General features: G+C 43.7%; 1 protein-coding gene across 8 annotated transcripts; it reads left to right on the forward strand.

The window, feature by feature from the left end:
* The first annotated feature begins 887 nt into the window (after positions 1–887).
* Positions 888–25090, forward strand: KCNA6 (potassium voltage-gated channel subfamily A member 6). 8 transcript variants are annotated; one of them, XM_030478588.2, is made up of 6 exons: positions 1227–7601; positions 7910–7996; positions 9564–9760; positions 11658–11899; positions 20389–20561; positions 22732–25090. In XM_030478588.2, exon 1 carries the CDS (start codon positions 1463–1465, stop codon positions 3017–3019), a length of 1557 nt encoding a protein of 518 aa, XP_030334448.1. In that variant the 5' UTR covers positions 1227–1462; the 3' UTR covers positions 3020–7601; positions 7910–7996; positions 9564–9760; positions 11658–11899; positions 20389–20561; positions 22732–25090. The 8 variants fall into 8 exon arrangements, with proteins under 8 accessions (XP_030334445.1, XP_030334448.1, XP_030334446.1 ...); XM_030478586.2 differs by lacking the exon at positions 20389–20561; XM_030478591.2 differs by lacking the exon at positions 20389–20561 and having other exon boundaries at positions 9585–9760.
* Positions 25091–25373: the final 283 nt, after the last annotated feature.

The following is a 25373-nucleotide window of genomic DNA, read 5'->3' on the forward strand; positions in this document are numbered from 1 at the left end:
GGGCAGAGCCAAACAAGACAGCCACAGTCAGCTGGTCAAAATGTCCAGAGTCTGTAGTAACTGAATATTGCCAGCTAGTTAGAGAGGAATTGGGAGGAGGGGTAATAAGGGGAATGTTTTCTTCTAGATCTGTGCTGCTAAGACATAGTGTAGGCTAAGCATATGGCTCACAGCCAGCAAAGGCATCAGATACTATCATGCTAAAAGCCTGCTTAATAATATTTAGCACCGACAAAGAGCATTCAAGGGAAAAAAAGGCTTTTGTCCTGGGCACGATGGAAGCAGCCTCACCTGTTAGACCCATTTTCAGAGGGAGAAAGTACACTGTCATGACTCTCTCCTCTCTTTCAGATGCCAAGCATGACAAGACGGAGCAAGCCACAGGTTTCTAAAGCCAAAAGAGCTGGTAGTCTGGTTGCCTGTGAAATTCAGTTTTGGCTCCCAGGGAGACTAAACCCTGACCGTGTGGTAGTCAACAAAAAAATGAGCAAGCTCATGGTACCTGGGAGAAGGGGCAGCTCTATCCACCCCAAATGAGAGGAGAGAAGCTGTTTTTACCTGTGTCTTTCCCCAGCTGCACTGTTCACTGTGTGACAGGTTGTCTCCATCTGTGGATGGTCTGATGCCACTGTCGCGCTTGCATCATATGGCAATGACATTTATAAAGGGAGGTCCGCGAGCCACCGGCATGGAGTGACTGCCTCAAGGTCAACTACAGCCTCCGGCACGGACAGGAGCAACACTGAGGTCTCCAGACTCCCACGGCTGAGCACTGAGCACTGACCGGAGTGGGCGGCGTTTGACAGTCCCCGTCGAGGTTTTGGCCGAAGGGCAGGGGCAGATTTTCCAGGTGGAAGGAAGGGTGGGGGAGAAGGAGGGCGGGTACGGTGCCACCCCTTGGGCAATCTGTTGCGAAGCGCCCGTCCGGCTAGCTGCAGCCCGCAGCCGGGTCCCCTCGGGGGTACTCCCCCCAGAAGCCGGGCGGGAGCTGCCGCGGCGAGGTCCAGAGGGGGGACGAGCATCAGGCTCCGCGCACGTCCACGGGTGGGTGCGTGCATCTCTCTCTATCTGAGCGTGTCCGTGCTGGCGCTGCCTCTGTCTGCCTCCCTCTGTCCTTCTGTGTGTGGCTGCGCGTACCTCTTCTCTCCCTCTGTGTAACGTGTGTGCACTTGTACACCTCCCCCCTTCTCCCCGTTCTCTCCCCCCTCCCGTGTGTGTGTGTGCGCGGCGGGGAGGGCAGTGCCGGGTGCGCCGTTCAGCAGCGCGCCAGGGACGGAGCCGGGACCGCGGCCGGAGGAGGAGCTGCGCCGAGCCGGGAGCCCCGCGGAGCCGCCGGCCGAGCGCGGCCGCACCGAGGTGCAACAGGCGGGGCGGCGGCGGGCGATGGCAGCCGGCGGCGAGGCCGCCCACTGAAGGCGAAGCGGGGCGAGGCGGCGGCGCAGAGCGGGGCAGAGCGGGCGGGATGCGGGCGGAGGAGCCGCTGGCGCTGGCGGCCCCGCGGGCCGGCGGCGGCGAGGCTGAGGCGCCGGGCGAGGAGCGGAGCGGCGGGAGCTGCTGCAGCAGCGAGCGGCTGGTGATAAACATCTCGGGGCTGCGCTTCGAGACGCAGCTGCGGACCCTCTCCATCTTCCCCGACACGCTGCTGGGCGACCCCAGCCGCCGGGTACGCTACTTCGACCCGCTCCGCAACGAGTACTTCTTCGACCGCAACCGGCCCAGCTTCGACGCCATCCTCTACTACTACCAGTCTGGGGGGCGGCTCCGCCGGCCGGTCCATGTGCCCCTCGACATCTTCCTGGAGGAGATCCGCTTCTACCAGCTGGGCCAGGAGGCCATTGAGACCTTCCGGGAGGACGAGGGTTTCATTCAAGAGGAGGAGAAGCCCCTGCCCCAGCATCACTTCCAGCGCCAGGTCTGGCTGCTCTTTGAGTACCCCGAGAGCTCCGGGCCAGCCCGGGCCATCGCCATTGTCTCCGTGTTGGTCATCCTGATCTCCATCGTTATCTTCTGCCTGGAGACCCTGCCCGAGTTTCGGCAGGAGCCCAAGGGCCCCCAGCCCGGCTTTGGGGAAGCGGCGCCGCCCGGCGACGAGGCGCTGCTGCTGCTGCCACCGCCGCCGGCGCCGAGCGGGACTCCGCCGCCCCTGCGCCCCGCCGCCGGCGCCGGGCCCTTCTTCACCGACCCCTTCTTTCTCATCGAGACCCTGTGCATCATCTGGTTCTCCTTTGAGCTCCTCGTCCGCTTCTTCGCCTGCCCCAGCAAACCCGAATTCTCCCGCAACATCATGAACATCATCGACATTGTGGCCATCATCCCCTACTTCATCACCCTGGGCACTGAGCTGGCCCAGCAGCAGCAACAGAAGCAGCAGCCTGGGAGCAGCAGCAACAATGGGGGCCAGCAGCAAGCCATGTCCCTGGCCATCCTCAGAGTCATCCGCTTGGTCAGAGTCTTCAGGATCTTCAAGCTCTCCAGGCACTCCAAGGGGCTGCAGATCTTGGGGAAGACCCTCCAGGCCAGCATGAGGGAGCTGGGCCTCCTCATCTTCTTTCTCTTCATTGGAGTGATCCTCTTCTCCAGTGCTGTCTACTTTGCGGAGACTGATGACCCTGACTCCCTGTTCACCAGCATCCCTGATGCTTTTTGGTGGGCTGTGGTGTCCATGACCACTGTGGGCTATGGGGACATGTATCCCATGACAATTGGTGGCAAGATTGTGGGCTCCCTTTGTGCCATCGCGGGTGTGCTCACCATTGCTCTCCCTGTCCCTGTCATCGTGTCCAACTTCAACTACTTCTACCACCGAGAGACTGATCATGAAGAGCAGTGCCAGTACACGCATGTCACCTGTGGCCAGCAGCAGTCACCCTTCTCTGAGCCCAAGAAGGGGGACAGTAATCAGTCTCTCAGCAAATCTGAATTCCTGGAAGCAGAAGACCTGGAGTCCATGAAATATTCCAACTTCATTCCTCCCAACAACCAGGGGTATAAGGAGAAGAAAATGCTGACAGAGGTGTGATCAGTTTTGTTAGCCTGGGTCCAGACATGGAGCTGCAAGCTGCTGCACAGCCGTCTTCCTACTAGCAGCTGGATCTATTCAGCATTTACATGCCAGACTGTGAACTGTGATACCATAAACAGAATGATTGTGATAATGGGCTCTTCTGTCCTGATTTACTGTTTCTCATTACCGTGTGCAGTTCTTGCTTTATTCTATGGAGTGCTAGCTGTCATCCTCCACTCCCTTGTGAATTTCTTTCTCTGTTTTTGAAGACTGCTTTAATTCAACATTTGCTGTGAAACTTAGCCTATCTACTCCACTAGCAGAGAAGCCCTTGCCACTACTTCAGCTGAAGGATTCAGCAGGGAGTAAACAGTTAAAGGGGCTACAAACATCTGGCTCAAGCTGTGCCCTTGGTTCCTGTGGCAGTGCAGTGCCTTGTCTGTGGGATCAGTCACGCCTGCCATGCCATTGCCTTTGAATAATGGAAACGCTGTAGCCAGCATCACAGTGAGTTCTGCAGCTGTAAGAGAAAGTCAGCAAGCAGATGCCTGCCTTCTTTGCAACCCTTGGCATGCTGAAGATCCTCTTGGTTTGTGTTTCAAGAAAGATGCATAGATCTAAAAGCTCTTTGCTACTTGTGACCATATATGATTTATCAAAAACAGGCTTATAGAAATCAACAGGCTTGGTGAAGATTTTCTGTGTTTTTCAGCTTATTTCAGCCTTATTTTTGCCAGTGTCCTGATGTTAATTGGCTTTTATTGTGCCAACTTAATCTTCACAGTGGTAAGTGCCTTCTGACGCAAGGCACATTTGAGTAAGTTCATTTGTTATCTCTGCAGTTTATCTCCACACAATATCGTTTAATGAAATGTGCTTTGTGCTTCAGATACCCAGTTCTGTAGTAAGGCATGTGAGAGCAATTTACTCCACTGTGTTTTTACTGAAGCATTTGTATAGGTTAGGGAAGTTTGCCTGTTGGTATTTTGTTGACATGGCTAAAAAACCTGGGCCACAGGCAGCTGCACCTCTGCTGTCTGAATCCTGCACTGATTTAGCAGGTCACAAGCATAAATTGCCCCAGGGTAAAGTGTGTCAACATTTGAGACTGAGATTGGCACAGATACAAAGTTCCCTAAGCCATCTGCACAAACCCAGCAGCATACCCCAGACCTTTCAAATGAGGGGAGAAACAGCTAGCCTTGAAGAGATGCTTTTGCTGCATTACTCATTTAGCCAGTTCTGGGTATTTCATGGTCAGAAGGCACAGGAATGTCTTTTGCATGAACTAGGTTTTATGAGAGCAATCTATGTTAGCAATGCAAAATGCATAGCTTGTCCTGCAGTGCTGGGTTTGCCAAGGGACCAGGGGGTTGCATCTTAAAATGCACATCTTGCTTCCTAGATCATTTCAGTTTTTTTAATCAGCTTTGCCTTACCCCAAACTTTAAAATGTTCCGAATGCTGCCAGCAGGCGAGAAGGAGAAATGGATGCTTTCAGATTCTATGGGCAAATTTTCCTGCAAGGGAAAGTCTTTCTTGTTTTAAATCTAAGTGTAAATTCTGCATTCACGTGTGTGCATGTGTATGAAAGCAAAGGCAGCCATTAATGCCTTGCATCATACTGTGTGATATGCGTATTAGAATGTACTACATATTGCATGTGACTCATGTAATACATAAACCAGACATAATATCAAGGTGCAAAATATATAGAATACATTTTATGTATATTTTATGCTTTTCAACCATAAGGCTAAGAATGCTAAAAGCATATAATTTAATATAATCAGAATAGTCTATAGAACTGGTTGTAAGACGGGATCTGTTTGCATCTTTGTTACCCTGCGTGTTTTTTGTTGTCTTGAGATCTGGCTCCATGCCTAGAGTGCTTTTATTGTGGCCTCTCCTCATCTGGGCCCTGATCATATGGTAGAAGTTGTTTGTGTAAATCCTAACTGCTGTATTTCTTCAGAGTCCCATTGTCTTCTCAAAGGTTTTTAGTGTACAGGGATCTCCCCTGGGGTCAGCGCACAACCTTTATATTAAAACCTCTGTTCTCTCTTGCTGAAATCAGTAGCAAAATGTCACTTGTCTCAGTTACTGCAGATCAGTCTGGGAGACACAACTGTGATGTGATGAGGGATCTATAGCTGAGAGGAGTTTGCCTGAATACATAGGTGCCTAATTCCTCTTTGTTTCATTGGGACTGAGGCAAACGTCTGAAGGTCTGGGCTTTGGGAGCCATTCTGCATCCCTTGAAGCATGTAACCAGCTGGTGGGTAAGTAATCCTGATGGATAAGTGGGACTGAGGAAGGGTTAGCACAGTGGCATCTCTGTAAAATGTTGTCTTGGTCATTGAGTTAGTTTAGTAAAAGGCTGTTGTTGTTCTGAGTTGTGTTTCAGGATCACTATAATGAAATCTTTTATGTGAGTGCAGGAGAGCGACTTCTTTTCGCATTTTGTGTTGCTCAAGCAGATGTTCTAGAAACTAGCAAAAGAATGTGCTATTTAAGAGGGATGTTTCAAGGCTCCTGCTGTCTCCTAGTAGAATGCCCATGTTTGGGGTTATTTTATGCCTGAGTATATCAGCTGATAAAAGTTTCCCCAAAGTAAGATATAAAAAACTGAGGTTAAGCACAAGTTCAGGAGGAGCCTACGTCAGAAAATTCCTGTGCTCATTTCTTCCCTTGGGCCTGACCCCATTGCCCCTGCCAGGCAGGAAGGAGCCCTCCCTGCTCATAGCAGGTTGTTCTTCCAACCACCATGACAGACGGCTGGGCACGGAGCCTTCGGCAAAAGAAAAGATGAGAGATAAGTTACTGGTAGCATAATCCCAGCATGTCTTAGAAAGATGAGCTTGGAAAGAGATTTCCTGCTCTCAGGTGAAATTCAGCACTGAGTTTGTAGCTGGAGTATTGTGGTTTCTGAAAATCTCCATACAGACACATGCATGCTTGCAGATGCACACACAAATCACTGCTGCGAATGAACTCTGTTGCAACCAGGCAGCTTTGTGTAATTTTTGCCATCCACATTTTCCAGTTCTGAAAAGAAAGTGCAAATGAAAATGTGAAAACAGGAATGGTGTTTGCTCCCTGGGTTTTCTGTGTTAGAGCCAAGAGAGATATAAAAAGCCAACAGAAGCTTGGAAACTGTAACCTTGGGACTTCATTTGGCCCTGCAAATCCTTCTCTAAGCACCTTCTGAAAAGCAAGGCAGTGAAATCCCGGAGTAGGCAATAACATTATATGCTATAGAACTTCTGGAATTCAATATTTTTATTAAGGAGCCTTCAGATTTTGTTTGCAAGTGACTGAAGGGACATAGTGGCACCACTGCCACTGGCTTCAGAGAGGACTTTTGTCGCCAAATCACAGTGTCGCTTTCAAAAATCTTACCTCAAGTTCTCAACCCTTAGCACTCATTCCTGGATGTCCAGAATCCAAATCTGTCTGTCTAGCTGTTTCCTTCTGAAGGCAGAGCACATCCTCATGAAGCAAAGTAGGCACCTCCAGGGACTTGTTTCCATAACAACCTCCCAGACTGTTTCTCTTTAGCCTGTGACAGTGGCTACAAGCAAAAGCACTCATTGCGTATTTTCAGCTTTCAGATGTTAGCACCTTGTCTTTATAGCTGTTTCTTTGCTTACTGAACATGATCCCACCACCTTATATCATGTACAACTGTCCTGTCCAACTTCAGACAGACAGTTGTCAGCATGTGAAAGCAAAGAGTGCAAACCAGGAGATGGGAAGGGATTGTATTTGTATATCCTTGCACAGAGAGAGGTGGGGAGTGTGTGAAGGACAATCTGAGCACTCACAGTCAAGGATCTGAGGGGCAACTGGCCTGTGAATGTAGAGTCAACTGGGTGCCCAGTGACAAGGAATACAAGCTAAAGCATCACATTGAAAAACCCAGAAACTCCCCTTTCAACAATCTTGCTGGGAAATAGTTTTGCTGTGGAAGAGTCCATGGCTCTTTCCCAAACCCTTGGCTGTCCTGCAACATCAGTTCCCCAGGTAATTTCCCCATGGGATGTTTTACACCAAAGCAGGACAAGGCAGAAAGCATCTCACTGGAGGTGGGGAAGGAAGGAAAAGAAGAATTTTACTGAGGACACCTTTTTTTTTAGTCCGCAACTCATTGACCACATCAAAGACTGTAAGTGTGAAAGGCATGAAGAGCTGTTTTGTGATATTTCAAAGCCTGCATTACTGGTGTATCCCTGCACTTACCTCCAAGATGAAATTCCTATTCTGCTCCTGCTTGGAAGAAGTCACAGTTCAGGATTTCTGAGTAATTTTCTGGTTTGGCCCTGTTCCTTTTGATCCAGCTTTCATGGATAAAAATTCACTGCTACAGGAGCTATGGAGGTGAAGGTGACCGGACTTGGTGTTCTCTCCTAGGCCCCCTTGTTCAGTGTACAGAGATCCCTATGGAGGTGAAGAAGAATGAGTATAAAGGAAATTCAGGGCAGCAAAAGACAGGGTAAGGACTGAAGTGTCTTCCATACTGTGATGGAAAAAGCAGCATCAATCCTAAAAGCAAAGGAACAAACAGCTCCAGCGTCTGCTGCTTTAGCAGAAGTAGGTAAGGTTTCTTTTTCTTCTGTGAAATTAGTGACTGAGAGTTTCTTGGGATTATTGAGGAAGGATTTCCTAATTAAGATTTGCAGCCTAAAGGGAGAATCTGGTTCTAGGTGAAAAAAGAAAGATAATAATAAAATACATCAATGTAGTATGAGCCAGATTCTCACCATCTGCTGATTCAAGTTGGCAAAACTCCTTTTAGTCCAACTACCTTGGTTTATATTGGGCTCCAACTTCAATCTTTTGCATCAAGTCAAAGCATATGTACTATTTTTTAAAATGCTTATTTTTGTGTTTTCTTTTCTTGAGGTCCTGTTTATATCAGCGTAAGATCTGCAGATCACAGCAGGAGTTAACCACAGCATTCCCAAAAGCTCTTATGTGACTTAAGTCCAAGTAAGTCTACCAAACTTAGCAAAGTTAAGCTTCTCTTTATGTTTACATTGACAAAAATAAGAGCAGCAGCATTTTATTTATTTATTTATTTTCTCAGTGATGGAGATGTGCATACAAATTTGTAGAGAAGTTTTAAGACTAAAAAAGATTCTGCCCTCAGCTGCAGCCCTGTAAGCACAAGATACCTCTATTCACATTGCTGTAACCCAGAGCACAGTCTGAGCTCTTCATCTTTGCTTTTCGGTGCTCACACTCTAGACAAATCCTATTCTGGAGACAATTGTATCCATGATATCAGCAGGCTCACAGTCAAATCCCTGACTTGCAGTCATCTGCTTTATGCATAAAGTTAAGGAGAGGAGCAGGTGCTTGCACAATGAAAAGACTTAATCCTCTGATAAAATGAACCTGTGAATGTTGAGTGTCCTTAGCTGCCACCAAAGACAGTTGGTGATGAAATTGCATGCCAATTACAAGGTGGAGTTATTCTTCTGCAGAGTCAGGTCTTAAATAAGGCAAGACTCTAATCAGGGAAATAAACCCAGAAGAACGTTTTTGGGGAATAGCAGACAGGGACTGCAGTAACTGTGATTTTCCAGTGCAGCTTATGCTATTACTACAAATTAATTCTGTATGCCTTGCCTAACTGACTGGGTTTTACTTGCTCAAGGGAAATCTGGGGCTTGTTGGCTGGTGCAAGAGCTTAAATATTATAGCATAGTTTTAACCTTTGGGAAACCCATAACTGTGATCTGTGTGGGGTTTATGTTCTGAAACCATAAACATTCATTGATAAACACTCCAGGAAATAGCCATGTTGTCTGTAGTGCAGATTAAAGAGGGTCTGAAGTAATAGATTGAGCTTCCCTGTATACGACTTTTTCTTAATGAAAGAAAGGCAATGATTTATAGGAGCGAAAGTGCTCATCAGCTTACTGGTCACCCTAAAATACCAAAGCCATGTTGTCTATTCATTAAAGACAAGACTCATGGGAAACTTTTGTTGTTTTACAAAATGTAATTGAAAGTTCAGTAAGTCCTTCTTTGGCTTCACTTCCACTAAATGAATACAAAAATATTTACTTAGTGGTGTAAAGTTTCAGAAGACCCTGAGTCAAAAACTGCTATAAATCACAAATTTCTCAATTTAATTACCAAATGTAGCCACTAAATAACCAAATTTAAATGGTATTGTAGCCACTGCTTGTTTAAAGAGAACAGGGGTCCCAATTCTGCTCTCTACCCAAGGCTAGATAAACATATCCTTAAGGATATGAATGGTGTGATTCCTGATTTAGGTAACTGTGAGAGAAGAATCAGTGCCAAAAAAGAGGGCTGTAAATGCAGATGTGTAGAGTAGATCTCTTTAGGTGTTGTACATACACATTGGTCCATTCACCTAAAAGGCTGTATAACTTTTACACCAACAGAAGATTTCGCTTTTAGAGTACATATTGGTTTATTCTCTTACATTCTCTGGAGATAAATTAAATGGTATTTTACAAGAAAACAGGAACATTACTGTCTCCTCTTGCTGTTTGTTGATGCATCTGTTGTTTTCAATTAGCTTGATGGCATCCATTTTCAGAAAGCAGATGCTGCCCTCTTTTACACTGGTGCAATTCTGGAATAACTCCACTGACGTCAGTGAAGTGACTCCAAATTTATCCCTGGTGAAAGCAGAATTGGACCACAATCTTTTTGTTTGCTTATCCACTCTGGTGTTCTCAGGAAGGTGCACCATTGCCATACCATAAGGGGAAGGTGAGTGCCTGTCTGCTGTGCCGTGCTCAGCTATTTTGTGTCCTTGACATTGCACTCACATGCCTGGCTGGAGCAGAATTCAGGCTGGCGTGGGGTGTACATGGTCACCAGATTGCCCATGTTGAATGGAGCAGTTGCTGGCCCTAGATTCCTGACCTCTTTCCTCTTCCGATTTCCATCAACTGCCTCTTGCTTGGATATGTTTTCCAAGGAAAGAGAGTTTTTTAAGGTAAACAAATGTAATTGCAAGTCTTCAGTAATACCATAATAGAAGGGTAGCAGAGGTAGGTATGGAGACAAACTCTACCCCTCCTACAGTTTTTTGCTACTATGGCTATGTGAAAATTGTTGCAGTCCTGGCAGGTTGGCTATACATCTGTTGGTTTCAGAGTCTCCATTTTCAGGGGATACTAACTTTAAACAAATTTGGCTACTTCTTTCCTGCTCTATCTCTGCTGATCTCAATCATGCCTTCCCTGAAACTGGACAAAGAAAGAGCTTCATTTAAAGGCGACTAGCATGCTGTATGGAAAAATACCACTTCAGATGCGGAAGATGAGGGTGAAGAGAAGATACACAATAAGTAAAGAACAGAGTAAATATACTGTGTGAGAGAGGAGGGAGCTTCTTAAAGGAGTTCCTCAAGTATTAGTTCTAGGATTGTTTAAAACATTAGTGGTAGAGCTGAGAGTATGAAATTTAGCAATGAAACAACTTAAGTATCATCATCAAGATTGTGGATTAGGACACAGAACTAGATGACTGAATAATCGACTTAAAGAAATGGAAATATATTAAACAGCACTGAAATTAATGTTGTGATAGGGATTTTTGTGGCAAGCTTATCAGCTGGAGAAGTCAGACAACAAGAAGGATTGGGGATGCTAAGATCAGCCAGAGTGCCAGTGCCACTTCTGAACCATCGGAGTAATGCAGCCATAAAAGCTGCAGATGCAAGTCGTCTTTGAAAGTCTCAGAAGGAGCACATTCAGTGCCACCTGGAAAATGTTAATTCTGTAAGGCCTTATCTGGAATGCTGTGTGCATTTTTGGTGACCTAAATTTGGTCAGGAAAGATGCGCAGAAGAACAGCAAGAATGATCAGGTGAATGGAAGCTGCTTTGCAAGAGGCAGCTGGAAGAGCCTGACTTTTCTAGGCCAGCAGAAGATTGACAAGACCTATAGTTACAAAAATACTGGGGGCAGAGTAGCCAAAAAGAGGTAAGATCTATTTAAACTGAAAGGCAGTGTTGGTATTTGACCAATAAAGCACAGTCTGGCCGTGAATAAATTTATCCTGGAAAGAAGAGAATTTCTAATGTGACAGAGAAGGAGAAATGAAAGCTCATTTCAGGTTGAATAGGAGAAATGAAGACAAAAGACATTTAATTTTTTTTGTTTTCCAGATGGACTTTGTTAAATTTATGAAAGGGGTAATATGGAAGTAGTTACATGCAATGGAAACAGCCTAAGTTCAGTGACTTGTCTATTAGAATCCTCTCCTACACCTGAGATGTGTTTAAGATGCTGAATAGATGAGAAATTTGAAGATCTTCCCTCATTTCTTGTGCCCTCCCGCTCAGCCATACTGCACCCATTTAGCTATGGAATGCCAGATCCTGGTGATGTTATTATTTAATAGTCAGGGGGTGTGGGTAGGAGGGAGAACTAGGGGAGGAGCTGTGAGTCTTGGGAGATGTTTTTTCTCTATCGCACTGGGGAAGGCGAAAGAAGTCCTAGGAGTGGGTAGGATGGGCTAGAGGGTACCAGATCACGCTACGAGCTAGTCTGGAGGCAGAGGGTAAGTTCATGCCCTTAAAAAAAACACCAGTCTCTATTCACTGCTCTTCTCCTCAACCTGGAACCTCTGCTGACCTTGTCTGGTCTTTTCTCCCTAGTCATACCTCTCTGTGATGACCTTCCTTCTTCCTGGGAAGTCCTCGCTACCATGAGCTCCCTGGAATCATTGGAACAGTGCATTGCACCTAATTTTGAGAAAAGTCTTGAGCCAGCTCTACTACAGCTTAACCAGGTTATCTGATTTGGATGCGGAAATCAACAGAAATGTATGATCTTCAACAACTTTTGTTGAATGGAAGGTCAGAGCAGTTGGTAACAATGGCCACTCTGGCCTGAAGAGGTTAGCAGAATAATTTCCTATTCTAGGCTCTGTTGTGACAGACAGAATAAAGCTTCACGTTTTCTTGCTTACCTCTTTCATTTCATACCGTGGAAAAGTCACAAAATACCCTGTTAAGCTCAGCAGATAGAATAGACATTGACCAAGGTGGAAGCTTCACCCATCCATCCAACTCCATGTCAGAAAAGCACCAAGAAGAACCTGTCCTTATACTTTGTTCTTGAGCCTTCTAGCTTGTTGCTGCTCTTTGTTCACTTTTATGAGGAAACCATTCTCTTGTGATTTGTATCTATATTTTGGCTTGCTTGTTCTACTCTTTAAGAGAAGAAATAGCTCTGCTTTTTCTCCTTTAAGTAAAAACTAGGAAAAAGAAAAGCACAGGAGATTTTACGGATAACGATGCAGATTATGAAAGCATGTGGATATGTACACCATTTGAGCTTTATCAATTACATTAGAAGGATGGTGTACACAAATCCAGTTGTCTGTAAATTGTCTTAAGGGCTTGTCCCCAGTGCTAGGCATAATTTCTTGAGTTATGGCAGTAGGCCAAATTAGAAAGGAATCAGAAGAAATACAGAATGAGGCAATGAGTTTCATCTGAACCATGAACGCAGTGTCACATCTGTTTCTGAGCTCAGTTCACTTTGAAATCGATGAAAGAAACCACCATCAGCATATGTCTATGTGCTTCTTAATTTATTGTTGTTATATCATGTGCAATGCTGTAATGTGTACAGCGTTGGTCTTGAGGCTTGTAACACGTTAATGGTGAAGATCCTACTGCAGCAGTCATCACACAAACACAGAGCAAAAAGCTGGTCAGAGGGTTTGTACGATTAAAATGGTGTATACCTCTTTGGAGCTTGAAGATGTCTCCAATGGTGAGAGAGCATTATTGCATTTTGATTTTATAATAGGAGCAGAATAAGGTACAGTTAGCTGTTGAGAGTGGTGGGAAAGCAAGCATCTAAATGAACAGAATCCATAACTCTTTCTTTAGCGCTGCTTAACAAATTTTCATATTCTTTGCCCTGGCAACCATATCTTTTAGCAAGGAGGTGTTGACTTTGACAGGGAGTACAGTTAAAGAGCACAGGAGCAAATCCTACAAGTAAATTTATGTTGATTTATGAGGATATGTAAGAAGCATGGGAGATGCATTTATTGTGACTCTTCAAGCCAGTCTGATTTATTTATGCATAAATAGTGTTTACATATATTCTCTTTTTGTGGTTTTGCATTGCAAAATAAACAGTTCAAGAAGACTCTATCCAGTGTGTGAAACACTAACATGCTCTTAACTTGTGACCGGGTTCTGACCCTATTTGCCCTTTCCACCATCCAGTTTTAAACTTTCCTTAGTCAGGATCTGCATTCTCATAATGGGTTTATATTTTTAAGGGTAGAGCTGCCATTAGCAGTAAGGAGCTCTGTGTACAAGCTCTCTTGTCAGTGATGGAGGAACAGCCCTACTTTGTGTTTGAATCCCACTTCATCATCAGTACATAAACCAGAAAGGTACAATATTTATCTCTTGGTCCTGTTTAGTGTCAGACGGCCAAACTTAGAACCTCTACTTTATCACTGCAATTTTATTTTTTTAGATAAATACCACAGATATATTGTATATTTCTCAAGCTCTCAATTATGCTCATATTTTAATGTATCCAAAATAGTGCTGTCAGGTACATTCCTTTTAGTACTGTGGACTATAGTCTTTTATGCTTATGAAATAATACCCACAAAGCAATTGATCTTTGTAGTCTGTCCTTGCAGGTGGCACAGTGACTTTCAGAAAGATTTTTTGGGGTATTCACAACTGCTTATCCATTAGTCTGTTATTTGATGATCTAGTACAGTTTTCTGTGGTGGATTACAAACGTTTCTGTTGGATGCATTTCCATGAAAAGATGCCTCTTCCTCAAAATCAGCAATATTTGTGAGAGGAGTTCCATTTCAGCTCATTTTGGTATTTTTTAGAAAATGCATGTTTGGAAAATTTTGCAATGTGCGTGATCATTTTCTTAATGTTCTGAATGTTTTTTGCTTTTTAAAATTATCTTTTTAAAGGAAATATATGTAAAGAAGGTAAAATATGAAATTTTTTGAAGCAATGTAGTGGTAGCCATTGGTTGTTCCTGGTTACAAAGCAGTGTGGCTCTGGTGTCAGCTCCAATACTTTCTTGAATTCAGTGAGGTGATATTCAGATGCTCCTAAAGAGATGAAACGACAGACCAAATGGTATGGGTACCTCAGCATGTATTAGTAGTCACAGAAGGGATGTTCCAGTGCTTTGGCTATTGCTGAGGCAAGCCAGTTGTTCTTTTCTGCAACTGGAAAACCTGTGCAGGTAAAAAAGTTGTTTAATGAGTCCAGACTGCTTTTACAATGCAGTCTGACTTGCTGGAATGTGTCATTATGAATTCTGATCTGCCCCTGTTTCTGAGCTCCCCCTGTTTCCACTCAGCAGGTGATCTTTTAGGATCTTTTTACTCATAGAATATGTAATAGGGAAAATAAAGAAAAAAAAATAAAAAGAAAAAATGATTACTGATAATTTCCTGGGCATACTGGGAAGAAAGAAAGTAGAAGGTGCTATCTGCAGTGTGCTATAACTCATCTCCTTACTTACCTTTTTCTGTTGGCTCTTTAAAAACCAACTGTGGGGATTTGTGAACTGCTATTAGCTAAGTGGATTTCAGAAAAGATGACTAGTGAGCTCTTCTTTGCATAGTAACCGTTAATCACCATTTCAATAGAAGATGTCTGAATACATATTGATCAAGCCAGCTGCAGCTGCAATGTAACTGTGATGGGTTTTGGAGACTGTTGCAGCTTTCCTCTCTATTCTCTATCCCCCAATCATGTAACTTACTCAGCACAAAAAACACCCGCTGGTACTTCTGGCCCTGGCATTTCTGCTTATTACTGAGTTGCAACAATCAAAAGGTTGTGTGAGGTTTTTCATTAGTTAAAAGACCACTTAATAAGGAAGGTCTTGTAATTAAATATTGGACTTGGAGTCAAGGGGGTGGTCCCCAGTACTGTCACATGGGCTTTGGATGTCCCACATATCTCAGTGCCTCAGCAATAAAATCATAGAATCCTATAATTGTTAGAGTTGGAAAGGACCTGAAGATCATCTAGCCCAAACCTCCCTGCCATGGGCAGGGACACCTCACACTAGACCATGTCTCCCAAGACTCTGTCCAACCTGGCCTTGAACACTGCCAGGAATGGAGCATTTACTACTTCTTTGGGCAACTTGTTCTAGTGCCTCGCCACCCTCGCAGTAAAGAACTGCTTCCTTATGTCTAATGGGACAGTATTATGTCATTTAGTTGCTCCTTTTCCCTAAACCATTTAGACAGGGAGATCTTTTTGAGTATGCCCTATCTCTTAACTAATACCTATATAATATCAGGCACAGATGGGGACTCCTGCTCCCTGAGACACTGTGTGGTATTACTGTCATAACAGTAGTAACTGACATATGGAGGGAGAGGATCAAACCAACACAGAAAAACATTTGGCCCTGTGCATGGTACTCATGGTATATCCAAATGCTAGCAAGTCCTGCTGTTACCTAGCTTTGTGTTGGCTTTGGGCCAGTGCTTTGGCCATGCTGATCTGATTTCTGCTTTTTTCAGGCTCAGACCCAAAATACTCAGTGCAATCCCCTTATTCATGACTCTCTGTTCCCTTACAGGCTGCCTTATAATTAAAGGCATGCAAAATATTTCTATCTGACAAAGCCCAGAGCTGACTTACTGCAAGGTAAATTGAAAGCCCGTTGAATGTGCCACAGAGATAAGAAGCTGACATCAACTTCTCACAGCTAGTCCAAAAGAAGTAAATTTATGCAGGTTTTTCTTTTTTCACCCCTTGAATTGCTATCGGGGAAGAGAAAAAATGCTGGAAATGGGAGGAGTTCATCTCTCTCATATATTTGTATTAGCTCTCCAAGCACGAAGGTGATTTGGATGCCAGCAGCTCACTGGTACTGAGCAGTCAAATCCGCACTTTGAATCTGGCAAGATCTTTTTTTTACAGATTTTCACTGGCATTGTTAAGAACTAATCCTCTTAAAAGCTTTGCTAGTTGTTGTTCCTTTGTGGCTTTTCAGAGGTATACGAGGATACATAGAATAGCAATCATGGCTCTTCGTGTTTTATATTTAGTCATATATTGGTGATTCAGAAACAAGCATATGTGAAAAGGCCGAGATGAATCCTCTTGCAAATTCCTTACTGTCCTATAGTGTATTTAGGTGCCTGAGTCACATTTTTGGAGAGGGCCAGTTGTCATGTCTTTGTGCCCACTGTAATGCATGAAGAGTTTTCTTGATGGCTGAAATATTTTAACACCTCTGCTGACGCAGAGTCAGTTTCAGGCAAGTGGAGCCAAATTCTCAGCTGGTATTCATACATCAGCACAGTTTTCTTCTGATGCCAACTAGGCAGGGTGGTACAAAGTGTTTTAGAAGTCTAGTTTTTGAGCTGGTCAGTTTTCCATATGGTTAGGAAATGAGACCTGTTATTTTGAGAATTCAGTGTTTTGAAGCATAACTAAAGTTCCTATTTGCATGTTTTTGAGTTTTGGCTGTTGAATCTGCCACAGCGCCATACCAATCTGGAGATAGACTGGTGCTCACAGAAACATTCTGGGTCCGGATCTGACGTTTCATTTTTCCCTATGCCTCAGTTTCCACAATTGTAGAAGAGAAAGTCGTCTTCTCCTCAGCATGCAGTTGGGTGTATATCAGGGATAAGGATCTATAGGAACAATCAATGTGTTCATTGGTAAACTCATTTTTCTCCAGATAATACAAATGACCCTTTTTCCTACAGGGAATCATAAACAGATGGTGTGAGGCAGGGATGGTTTGCAGCTGGGGCACCTGGTTACTGTGGGATCTTCAGTCAGCTTCTCCATAAGCCTCTTGCCAATTTCACATGGTTGTAACTTCCATAAAGGGTATCATTCTTTTCACAGCTGGGAACAGGATAAATGGGATGTTGACCCTCTTTACTTGCTTCAGTGACATTGTCTCTGATAGTATTTCCCTGTGCCCATACACCTCTTTCCACCAATAATCGTAAACCTGACAACTGGGTCTTCGGGTGACTATAGTGGGAATACACATACTTGACTAATCAGCCAGGCATTCAGAAGATACCAAAAATCTCACTCCCAGAAGTTAGCATTTTAAAAAATGCCTCTTAAAACCTGAACACACCATGGCCATTGTGATTTTTTTCTAGTGATTTTAGTGAAACAGAGCTGGACTAATAGCAAGCACATTTGAAAATCCTGCCTCTTTCTCTAAACTGGGTTAATACTTGACAGCGAAAGAGCGACTGGAGCAAAGGATCCTTTGAACCCAAATTACCCGCTTCTAAGGGACCGGTGAGCTGTAAATGAACTTGCTGCTTGTATTTCTCTTCATCAGGGACTGTAGTGATAGGACAAGGGGTAATGGGTTTAAACTGAAACGGGAAGTTCAGGCTAGGTATAAAGAAGAAGTTCTTTACTGTGAGGGTGGTGAGGCACTGGAACAGGTTGCCAAAGGAAGTGGTAAATGCTCCATCCCTGGCAGTGTTCAAGCCCAGGCTGGACAGAGCCTTGGGCAACATGGTCTAGTGTGAGGTGTCTCTGCCCATGGCAGGGGGGTTGGAACTAGATGATCTTAAGGTCCTTTCCAACCCTAACTATTCTATGATTCTATGTATTCTATGATTCTATGATTTACATTGATGGTTTTGATCACACTCCTTGTGTCCAGGCAATGGTTGCTCTGGTGATCCCTTGAGTATATGACATGCACCATGCCACCTCCATTCATACTTCCACGTGTGAAGTCCACCAGACCAATGCCTTCCCTCACAGTGCTTTCCTTTAACTCCATGACTTCATCAAAGCATGACAACTTTCCTACAGATTGATCTGGTTGCTTTCAGTTTATTAATGTTTTATGCCAGCTGATGTGTCTCAGCTATGAAGGCAAAATTAAATATTGCTGCATATGTGGGGCCAGAGTTAAACCTTCGGGAGGAACAGGGAGAGAGAGATAAAGGAAAGCTGAGACACAGGTGCCATGGGGACCCCTGGGAGGAGGGAAGAGGTAAGGAGCAAAGATGTCTGTTACCATTGCCACAACCATGGCAGCAGTTTCCTCATCCCCAAGCCCCTTTCCACACTTCTTGTGAAGCAGCTGCAATTGTACTTCCCAGGGCTTGGGTATAAGCAGAGCAGAGGGCAGGACCATGGCTATTTTGCTGTCCCCATCAGCCTGTTGTCCTTGGCAACTGTTCTCTTTGCCTCTGCTGCAGACCCAGCTCTAATATTTTGTTGTGATTTTGTATGCTGGCTCCCTGGGTATATCCATACTGCAAAAGAAGCATTTAAACCAACAATGAAGATGAAACAGATAAGGCTTTAACAAGGGCAAGCAACTGAAGTTAAAGCTGATACAGAAGGTTAGACTCAACTTGAGTAACTCTCAAGTTGCTTCATCAGCTCAGATACTTTAGGCTGAAATAATTGACCTCAGTGACTCCTTTCAAAAATTTTGATAAGGACAAGCATATCTTGTTGAATTTTAATTTAAAGTCATTGACTCTGCAGTTCTCCCAGAATATTTTTCTTGAAGGGATGCTTTGTGGGTCTAAGGAAAAATCTAAACCCTGTGTCATAGGATCCTCAAACAGTGATGAGAAGGCTTTGAAATCTGATCCACAGTCCAAATTTTAATGTCTGTGGTTTGTCTCCATTTTTGATTTATAAATGGGAGAGGATCATGAAACTGTGTGGATGCTGTATCAATTGAGCTGGAGCATATGTGCCAAGTGTGTCCATGCATGTTCATGTAAAGGCTTAAGCTCCCTCCACTCAATGCTGGACAGCTGTAGGCCGCGCAAAGTCCAACCTTTTGCAGTGATCTTAAGTAGAATGCAAATTGTGTAGTAATAAGCAGGATTGTTAACTGCATTCGTTTTGTACAGTACTTTGGATATAGAATTACAGAATCACAGAATGGTCAGGGTTGGAAAGGACCTTAAAACATATAGTTCCAACCCGCCTGCCATGGACAGAGACACGTCACACTACACCATGTTGCCCAAGGCTCTGTCCAACTTGGCCCTGAACGCTGCCAGGGATGGAGCATTTACCACTTCTTTGGGCAACCTGTTCCAGTGCCTCACCACCCTCACAGGGAAGAACTTCTTCCTTATATCTAACCTGAACTTCCCCTGTTTCAGTTTAAACCCATTCCCCCTTGTCCTATCGCTACAGTCCCTGATGAAGAGTCCCTCCCCAGCATCCCTGTAGGCCCCCTTCAGATACTGGAAGGCTGCTATGATGTCTCTATAGAGCTTCTCTTCTCCAGGCTGAACAGCCACATTTTCTCAGCCTGTCTTCATATGGGAGGTGCTCCAGCCCCCTGATCATCTTCGTGGTCCTCCTCTGGACTTGCTCCAACAGCTCCATGCCCTTCTTATGTTGAGGACCAGAACTGCACACAGTACTCCAAGTGAGGTCTCATGAGAGCACAGTAGAGGGACAGGATCACTTCCTTCGACCTGCTGGTCACGCTTCTTTTGATGCAGCCCAGTATACACTGTTATTAATTAGTTTCAAGGTTACCAAATGCAATTTATCGGCAGCAAAAAGAAGCAGTTGTTCTGGAGGTTGCTGCGTAGCTACCAGGGTAACCCTTTTCTGGGGTTAACTTACTGTTGTTTATTGAAGCGAAATGCCCACAGAAAGCAGATGGTGATCTTTCTGAGCAAAGACACACAAGATCAGCTGGTGTTCCGGCACGGGAGAATCTGTAGAATTATGCTGAATTCTAGAAAGCCTCAAAATTCAAAGGAAAAAACCTGTGATGTGAAAAAGCCTGCCTTATACTGACTGCTGCTGTCAGGAAAAGCCGCCAAAAGCCTATGGCGAGTTTGTGGGGTGGCACAGTGCCATCCTGTGGGCCATGAAGGTATTTGACAAGACAACACTCGGATGTGCGACCTGCACTGCGATAGGGCGTTGGCAGCTTATGGCAGAGGTGAGTTATTCAGGAAGTATGTTTTAGAATTTCTAAGCATTTGCTGGATTATTAATGTACAGTATGGATAAAAGGAGATCCTAGATATCAAATATGGAATATGTAGACTCTTTCCCTCTTTTTCCAGTGGAACATCTCTACTGACTTTGGGGAAGATCCACATCAGACACATCAGTATAAAACTAAGAGTAGAATCAGACCAACAAACCCCACTGTGGTTTGTCATAGGTTCAATTAATGCAGCTGTTGCAGACATCTGTCGGTGCCTTTGTTTGATGGGGTCTTTGAATTGTCAAACTCCAAGCAATCACTAGTAAACAGTTATTGTTGCTCTGAATTTTTTGAAAACCATGAACTAGCCTTTGTATGTCTACCAGCTTGTTCACTCTCCATAATCCCTGGATTGGAAACTTCTCTCTCCAGCACAAAAATCTGCAGGGAAAAGCTTACATTAAAGAAACTTCAGTGAGGGAATTTTGCTTTGAAGATCAGCACAGATTTAGCCTGCAAATCGGATTTCTCACAGTTCTGGTGAACTCGAAGCAAGCAGGCCATACATTTTGTTGGCAGAGCTGTCTTAGGAAACTTTTTGAAAAGTGAGTACATTTTACAAATTCCTGTAATATTTTACACATCTCTAGATATCTACAGTCTGCTTAAATATGTAGCTTCTGTGTGGCTGTGAATGTGTTTATATGTAAGCATGCAAATTTATATATTTTATGTACCAGTGCCATTTTCTCCTTTCTGAATCTAGGCAGAGCTCTTGACAAATCTTGTTCACTTTGTAGGCTTCTCCAGTCTCTGATGTTTCTCCCACTTATTTCTTTCTCCTCCTGTGGGCTTTGGCAATATTACAACCAACCTTATGGTCTAGGGCTTTCTCACTGGTACACTCTTTTTATAGCCAGTTCTTGCCTTTTTTTTTTTTTTTTAATTTTTTGTGGCTACTTGAGACATTGTCAAGCAGTAGCAGGAATTGCGGAAGCACAAGGACTAGAAAGTGTAGGGTCTTCATACTGGATTAAGCTTCTTTCACACTCTTGTACTGAGTGGGAAATGGAACTGTCTTGGTAGAAAATACTGTGTAAAAATATAAATGGTGTAAATTCCTTGCAATGTAAGGCTCGAGCTATTCATGGCATTTAGGCAGGCACATGCTTAACTTCTTTAAGCTTGTGACTAGCCCTGTTGACTATTCACACAATTAAATTAAGTCTGGACCTCAGAATTTTTTTTAGGACTCAGGAGTCCTGAAATGATTAATTTAATATCATATCCTAAGCATGCATCTGTGGTGGGTTGACCCAGCTGGACACCAGGTGCCTGCCAAAGCTGCTCCATCACTCCCCTCCTCAACTGGACAGGGGAGAAGAAAAATATAATTAAAGGCTCCTGAGTTGAGAGAAGGACAGGGAGAGATCACTCACTGATTACCATCATGGGCAAAACAGACTCAATTGGGAAATTAGTTTAATTTATTACCAATCTAATTACAATAGGATAATGAGAAATAAAAACATCTCGCATGTTCTCAATTCTCTCTCCCAGTTGCAGTTGCGTAGTTTTTGTTTTGTTTTTGTTTGTTTTTTTTTTTTTTCCATCCCTTCTTAAAAACGGTATCCCAGAGATGCTACCAACATCACTGATGGGCTTATCCTTGCCCAGCGTCAGGTCCATCTTGGAGCTGGCTGGAACTGGCTCTGTCAGACATGGGGGAAGATTCCAGCAGCTTCTCACAGAAACCACCTCTGTAGTCCCACTACTGCCAGAACCTTGCAAATCAAAGCCTAAATAAGGTACCCATAGGAACACATAAGCTCCATCCTATGTAAAGAAAAATGCAATAGGTAGCTTTTAGGGGAATGTTAGACTAGAAGAATTGAAGCTTTGCACTGTTGCTGTAAAGAGGGAAAAGGAACATAAGTGTTGCTCAAGTTATGAGGAGCTCTTATATGACTTTTCAGATTGTAACAGACTTTTAGGAAGGATCAAGTGCCACATTTATTTCAGTCACTTTTGTCTTCCTTTTCTCTCTCTTTTGTTGTGGAGGACTGCAGGTGTTTTTAATAACTTATAAATAGCTCTTTAGGTTTCATGTGTCACCAGTGCAGATGGATCTAGATGCAGCTAGAATGAACTGCATCAAAGTGTGACAATGAAGAAGTGTCTAAGTGAAGGAAAGTCCTTGCAGACCCAACATGGTTTCCGTTCGTTGTCTCAAATTATTTCAGATCTGGTTAAAATAAAAAGATTTTTAAAAAATTCCACTCTTGCTCTGATAGGCTTTCCTGATCCTGGCACGGGGGAAGAGGCTTCTAAGCCAAATTGTTAATATAGATCTGTCTTAAAAGGACTTAAAATTAGACACAAAGAAAATGGCTACAGGAATTAACAACGTCCCTGTTACAGTAAAGGTCGGGCCTTGAGTCTCCATTTGTGGAGATGCAATGTATCTTGACAAACTTTGTAACCTTCTAATATGCATATTTCATCTCCTGCAAGAAGAGATGTGTATAATTCCCATCAGCCGTAAGGAAAAATCCCCCATAAATCAAATTCCACTAGGCGTCAAGTTAAGGAAAGAATTGTAACGCTTTCCATTGTAGCCAGCTGTAGTTATGTTTACAAGATATATCAAATTCAGTCTCTTCAATCATTCTTATTAAGAAATGAACTCTTAGGTTGACATGCCTTAACTGTGATCCATGCAAAATAATATATTCTGGTTATTTTTTTAACATGTAACTGTTTTTTCCTTACTAGGCTGGGTTCTGGATGCTGCAAGGCTGTCAGGATGCTGCAAAAGACATTGTTGCATCTTCTTACCGCAGAGTTGGAGAAGTTTCTCTGTGTGCAGGGAATACAACATGTATGGACAGGAAACTGGTTTCCTTGGTTTGTGGTTTTCTTGTTGCTGTTCTTTTTTAAGGGATTAACACTCTTAGTTTCAGGAAACTGAAACTAGATTTGAACAGGGATTGGAGGGAGGAGGCAGGGTGAATCCCATGCAAGAGTCAAATTTGTCTTGTTTCTGGGAGAACTAAATAAAGCTGAATTCAATTGCCAGTGGCTAAATAACAGCAATTTATGAACTGTTCATCAAAAGCCCCAGTCAAGCACTGAGTACTGTGAGAAGCTGGAAATTGACGCTGGGCACCTCCAAAAGACTCCGTTGCTGAAACTTATTTTAAACCTTTTTCAAGTGGAGGATCTAGTCCTGGCAAATGCATAAAGTCAGCCCTTTTAAGAGCAAATAGCTTTCTCTAGAGAATCTAACAAGCAGCTAAAGTCTGTCCGTTTGTCTGCCTGTCTTTTGGCCTTGGATTACTGTGCTATTTCAAAGTGTGTTTTCATAACTCATAAGTGGTAGATGTTTCACATAGCTCTACAAGTAGTAATCATGTTTGTGCGTAATATCCAATATCTAAGGGATGGGCCCAAACCAGAAGTATTTCTTGTTTACCTATGAAGTGTCCTGCTTTAGCGTATGTACAGTCAGTTCTTGTGGTGAACATGTGAGTCCATTGCTGCTCTAAAGGAGGTAGTGACTTAGTTTCAGTGGCTGTAGAGAGTTTCACTGAAATAGCACTATTTGTAGTCTTTCATGTGATTTAGAAGGCACAATAGCAAGACAGTTCTGAAAATGTAATATAATTGTTTGCAGAGTTCTAAGAAAATGCTCTGAAGTCTTCTCCCATTGTACCATTGTGATAAAAAACTGTTGCTTTTCAAGCTCCACAAGTCCATGCTGTGTAGTGCTGAAACTGATAGAAAACCCAATTAGCACTGGAAAGTGAAGGGCAGAGTGGGCTACTCTGGCCTGGAATCCCCTCCCTTTGGCAGTAGGAAAGGTCAGTCATGCAGCCAAATGCCTGTAACCAAACATGGATCCACCCTGTGTGTGTTGCCAGCTCTCTGCATAGGAGAGTGGAAGGATGGGTAGAAAGAATGGATTCTGGAAGGGGAGAGGCTGAGAGGAAGAGTGGAGTAAAAGATACCCTGAGCATGACAGCTGGGATTTTCGGAAGGTACTCTGCTGGATGCTGGGCATCCAACTTCCCTAAGACTCTCTATCAATACACTCTCTACATTTTCATGAATGGCTTTTGGCCTGTTTGTCAATCCTCACAGTCATTGTGTGAGGGAGAAGAGATAGAAGGCAGCTCACTCTAATTTGGCAGCTCTTGGCACCTGGAACAGTCTAGGACTGTAATATCTCCTCGTGGCTGTTGGCTGAGGGTCTGATCCTCTGATGAGCTGTGACTTCCTTACTACCAGTGACTCAAAACAGGTTTATAGGACTGGGCTTACAGAAGGCCTAAGGTGCCAGATCCAAAGATGTTTTTGGAGCAGGTCTGCTTAGTAGTCCTCAGTATGGATATGAGCACACAGTTCTTTGGAGGCAACATTCACTCCACATTCATATTGTTTGGGACTTTTCAGAGTGTAAGATGCCTTTAGTAAGGTGTGAATATACTGCAGAAGTCTGTGGGTACCTTTCAGATATATGGCAGGCAGGTCAGAGACTTTAGACCATACTGTGTGCCAGCACAAACAGCAGGGATGTTAGTTACAGGATAGCTTTGCTTTTGCTGTGAAACCTTGCTGAAACGATGCATTATCTCAAGGAAGACAGTTGGGATTTGCAGGCCAGATCATGTGAATAAAGAATTGCATATCCCCTATTGAAACTAGTCTGATTTATACAGGTATGGTCCAAAATTTCTGAGAAATTGTGGATGGTAGGGGTTTTTGTTTGTTTGTTGCACCGAAAACTTGAAGCCTTTCAAATAAAGTATGTGAGATAAACAGATGGAGCATGTGCTTTAGGCTGTTTGCTGGATTCAGACTTTGAGCATACAAGTGCTTTGTAGACAATACTACACAGTAGTAGAAGAGGTTATTGGGCTTGGAAGTTGACCAAGGAGACAGGACTCAGCTGAGCTTTGAACAGCAATCATTGTCCGTTTTGGTGATGCCATAATATGTGCTTGACTCGAACCCAATGTTGCACAGGCCAGAACGTGATGAAACCACGTAACTAGATATTTGTGATTGTTCCTACCAGTGTGATCCACTGTTAAATAGGCTAGACATATGAATAAAATCAATATTTTTTAAAGTGTGGTGTGTTTTTTATGTCAAAAAAACCTGGTTGCATTCTTGGATTTTATTATGTTCCTATGAAATACTTGGTGTGGAATGAATACAACTGTGAAGCTTGCTTAGAACAGTTCACAGCCACTTGCAGAAGTGCACCTTTTCCTCCTCAGAGGCGATTACTGTACACTGGCTGCTACGAACTCTGTCCCTTCCCTTCTTGCCTCATGGCCCTACAGATACCAAAGGATGGATGCTTTTTAAAGGACTTTGTCCTTTTCTATACAATGTGTGGCTTCATTCCA

The sequence above is a fragment of the Strigops habroptila genome, chromosome 3 (assembly GCF_004027225.2).
Source record: "Strigops habroptila isolate Jane chromosome 3, bStrHab1.2.pri, whole genome shotgun sequence".
Taxonomy (NCBI): Eukaryota; Metazoa; Chordata; class Aves; order Psittaciformes; family Psittacidae; genus Strigops; species Strigops habroptila.

Excerpts from the sequence above, each read along its gene's own strand:
- KCNA6 (XM_030478585.1), top strand. The coding sequence starts at position 1,463 with ATGCGGGCGGAGGAGCCGCTGGCGCTGGCGGCCCCGCGGGCCGGCGGC.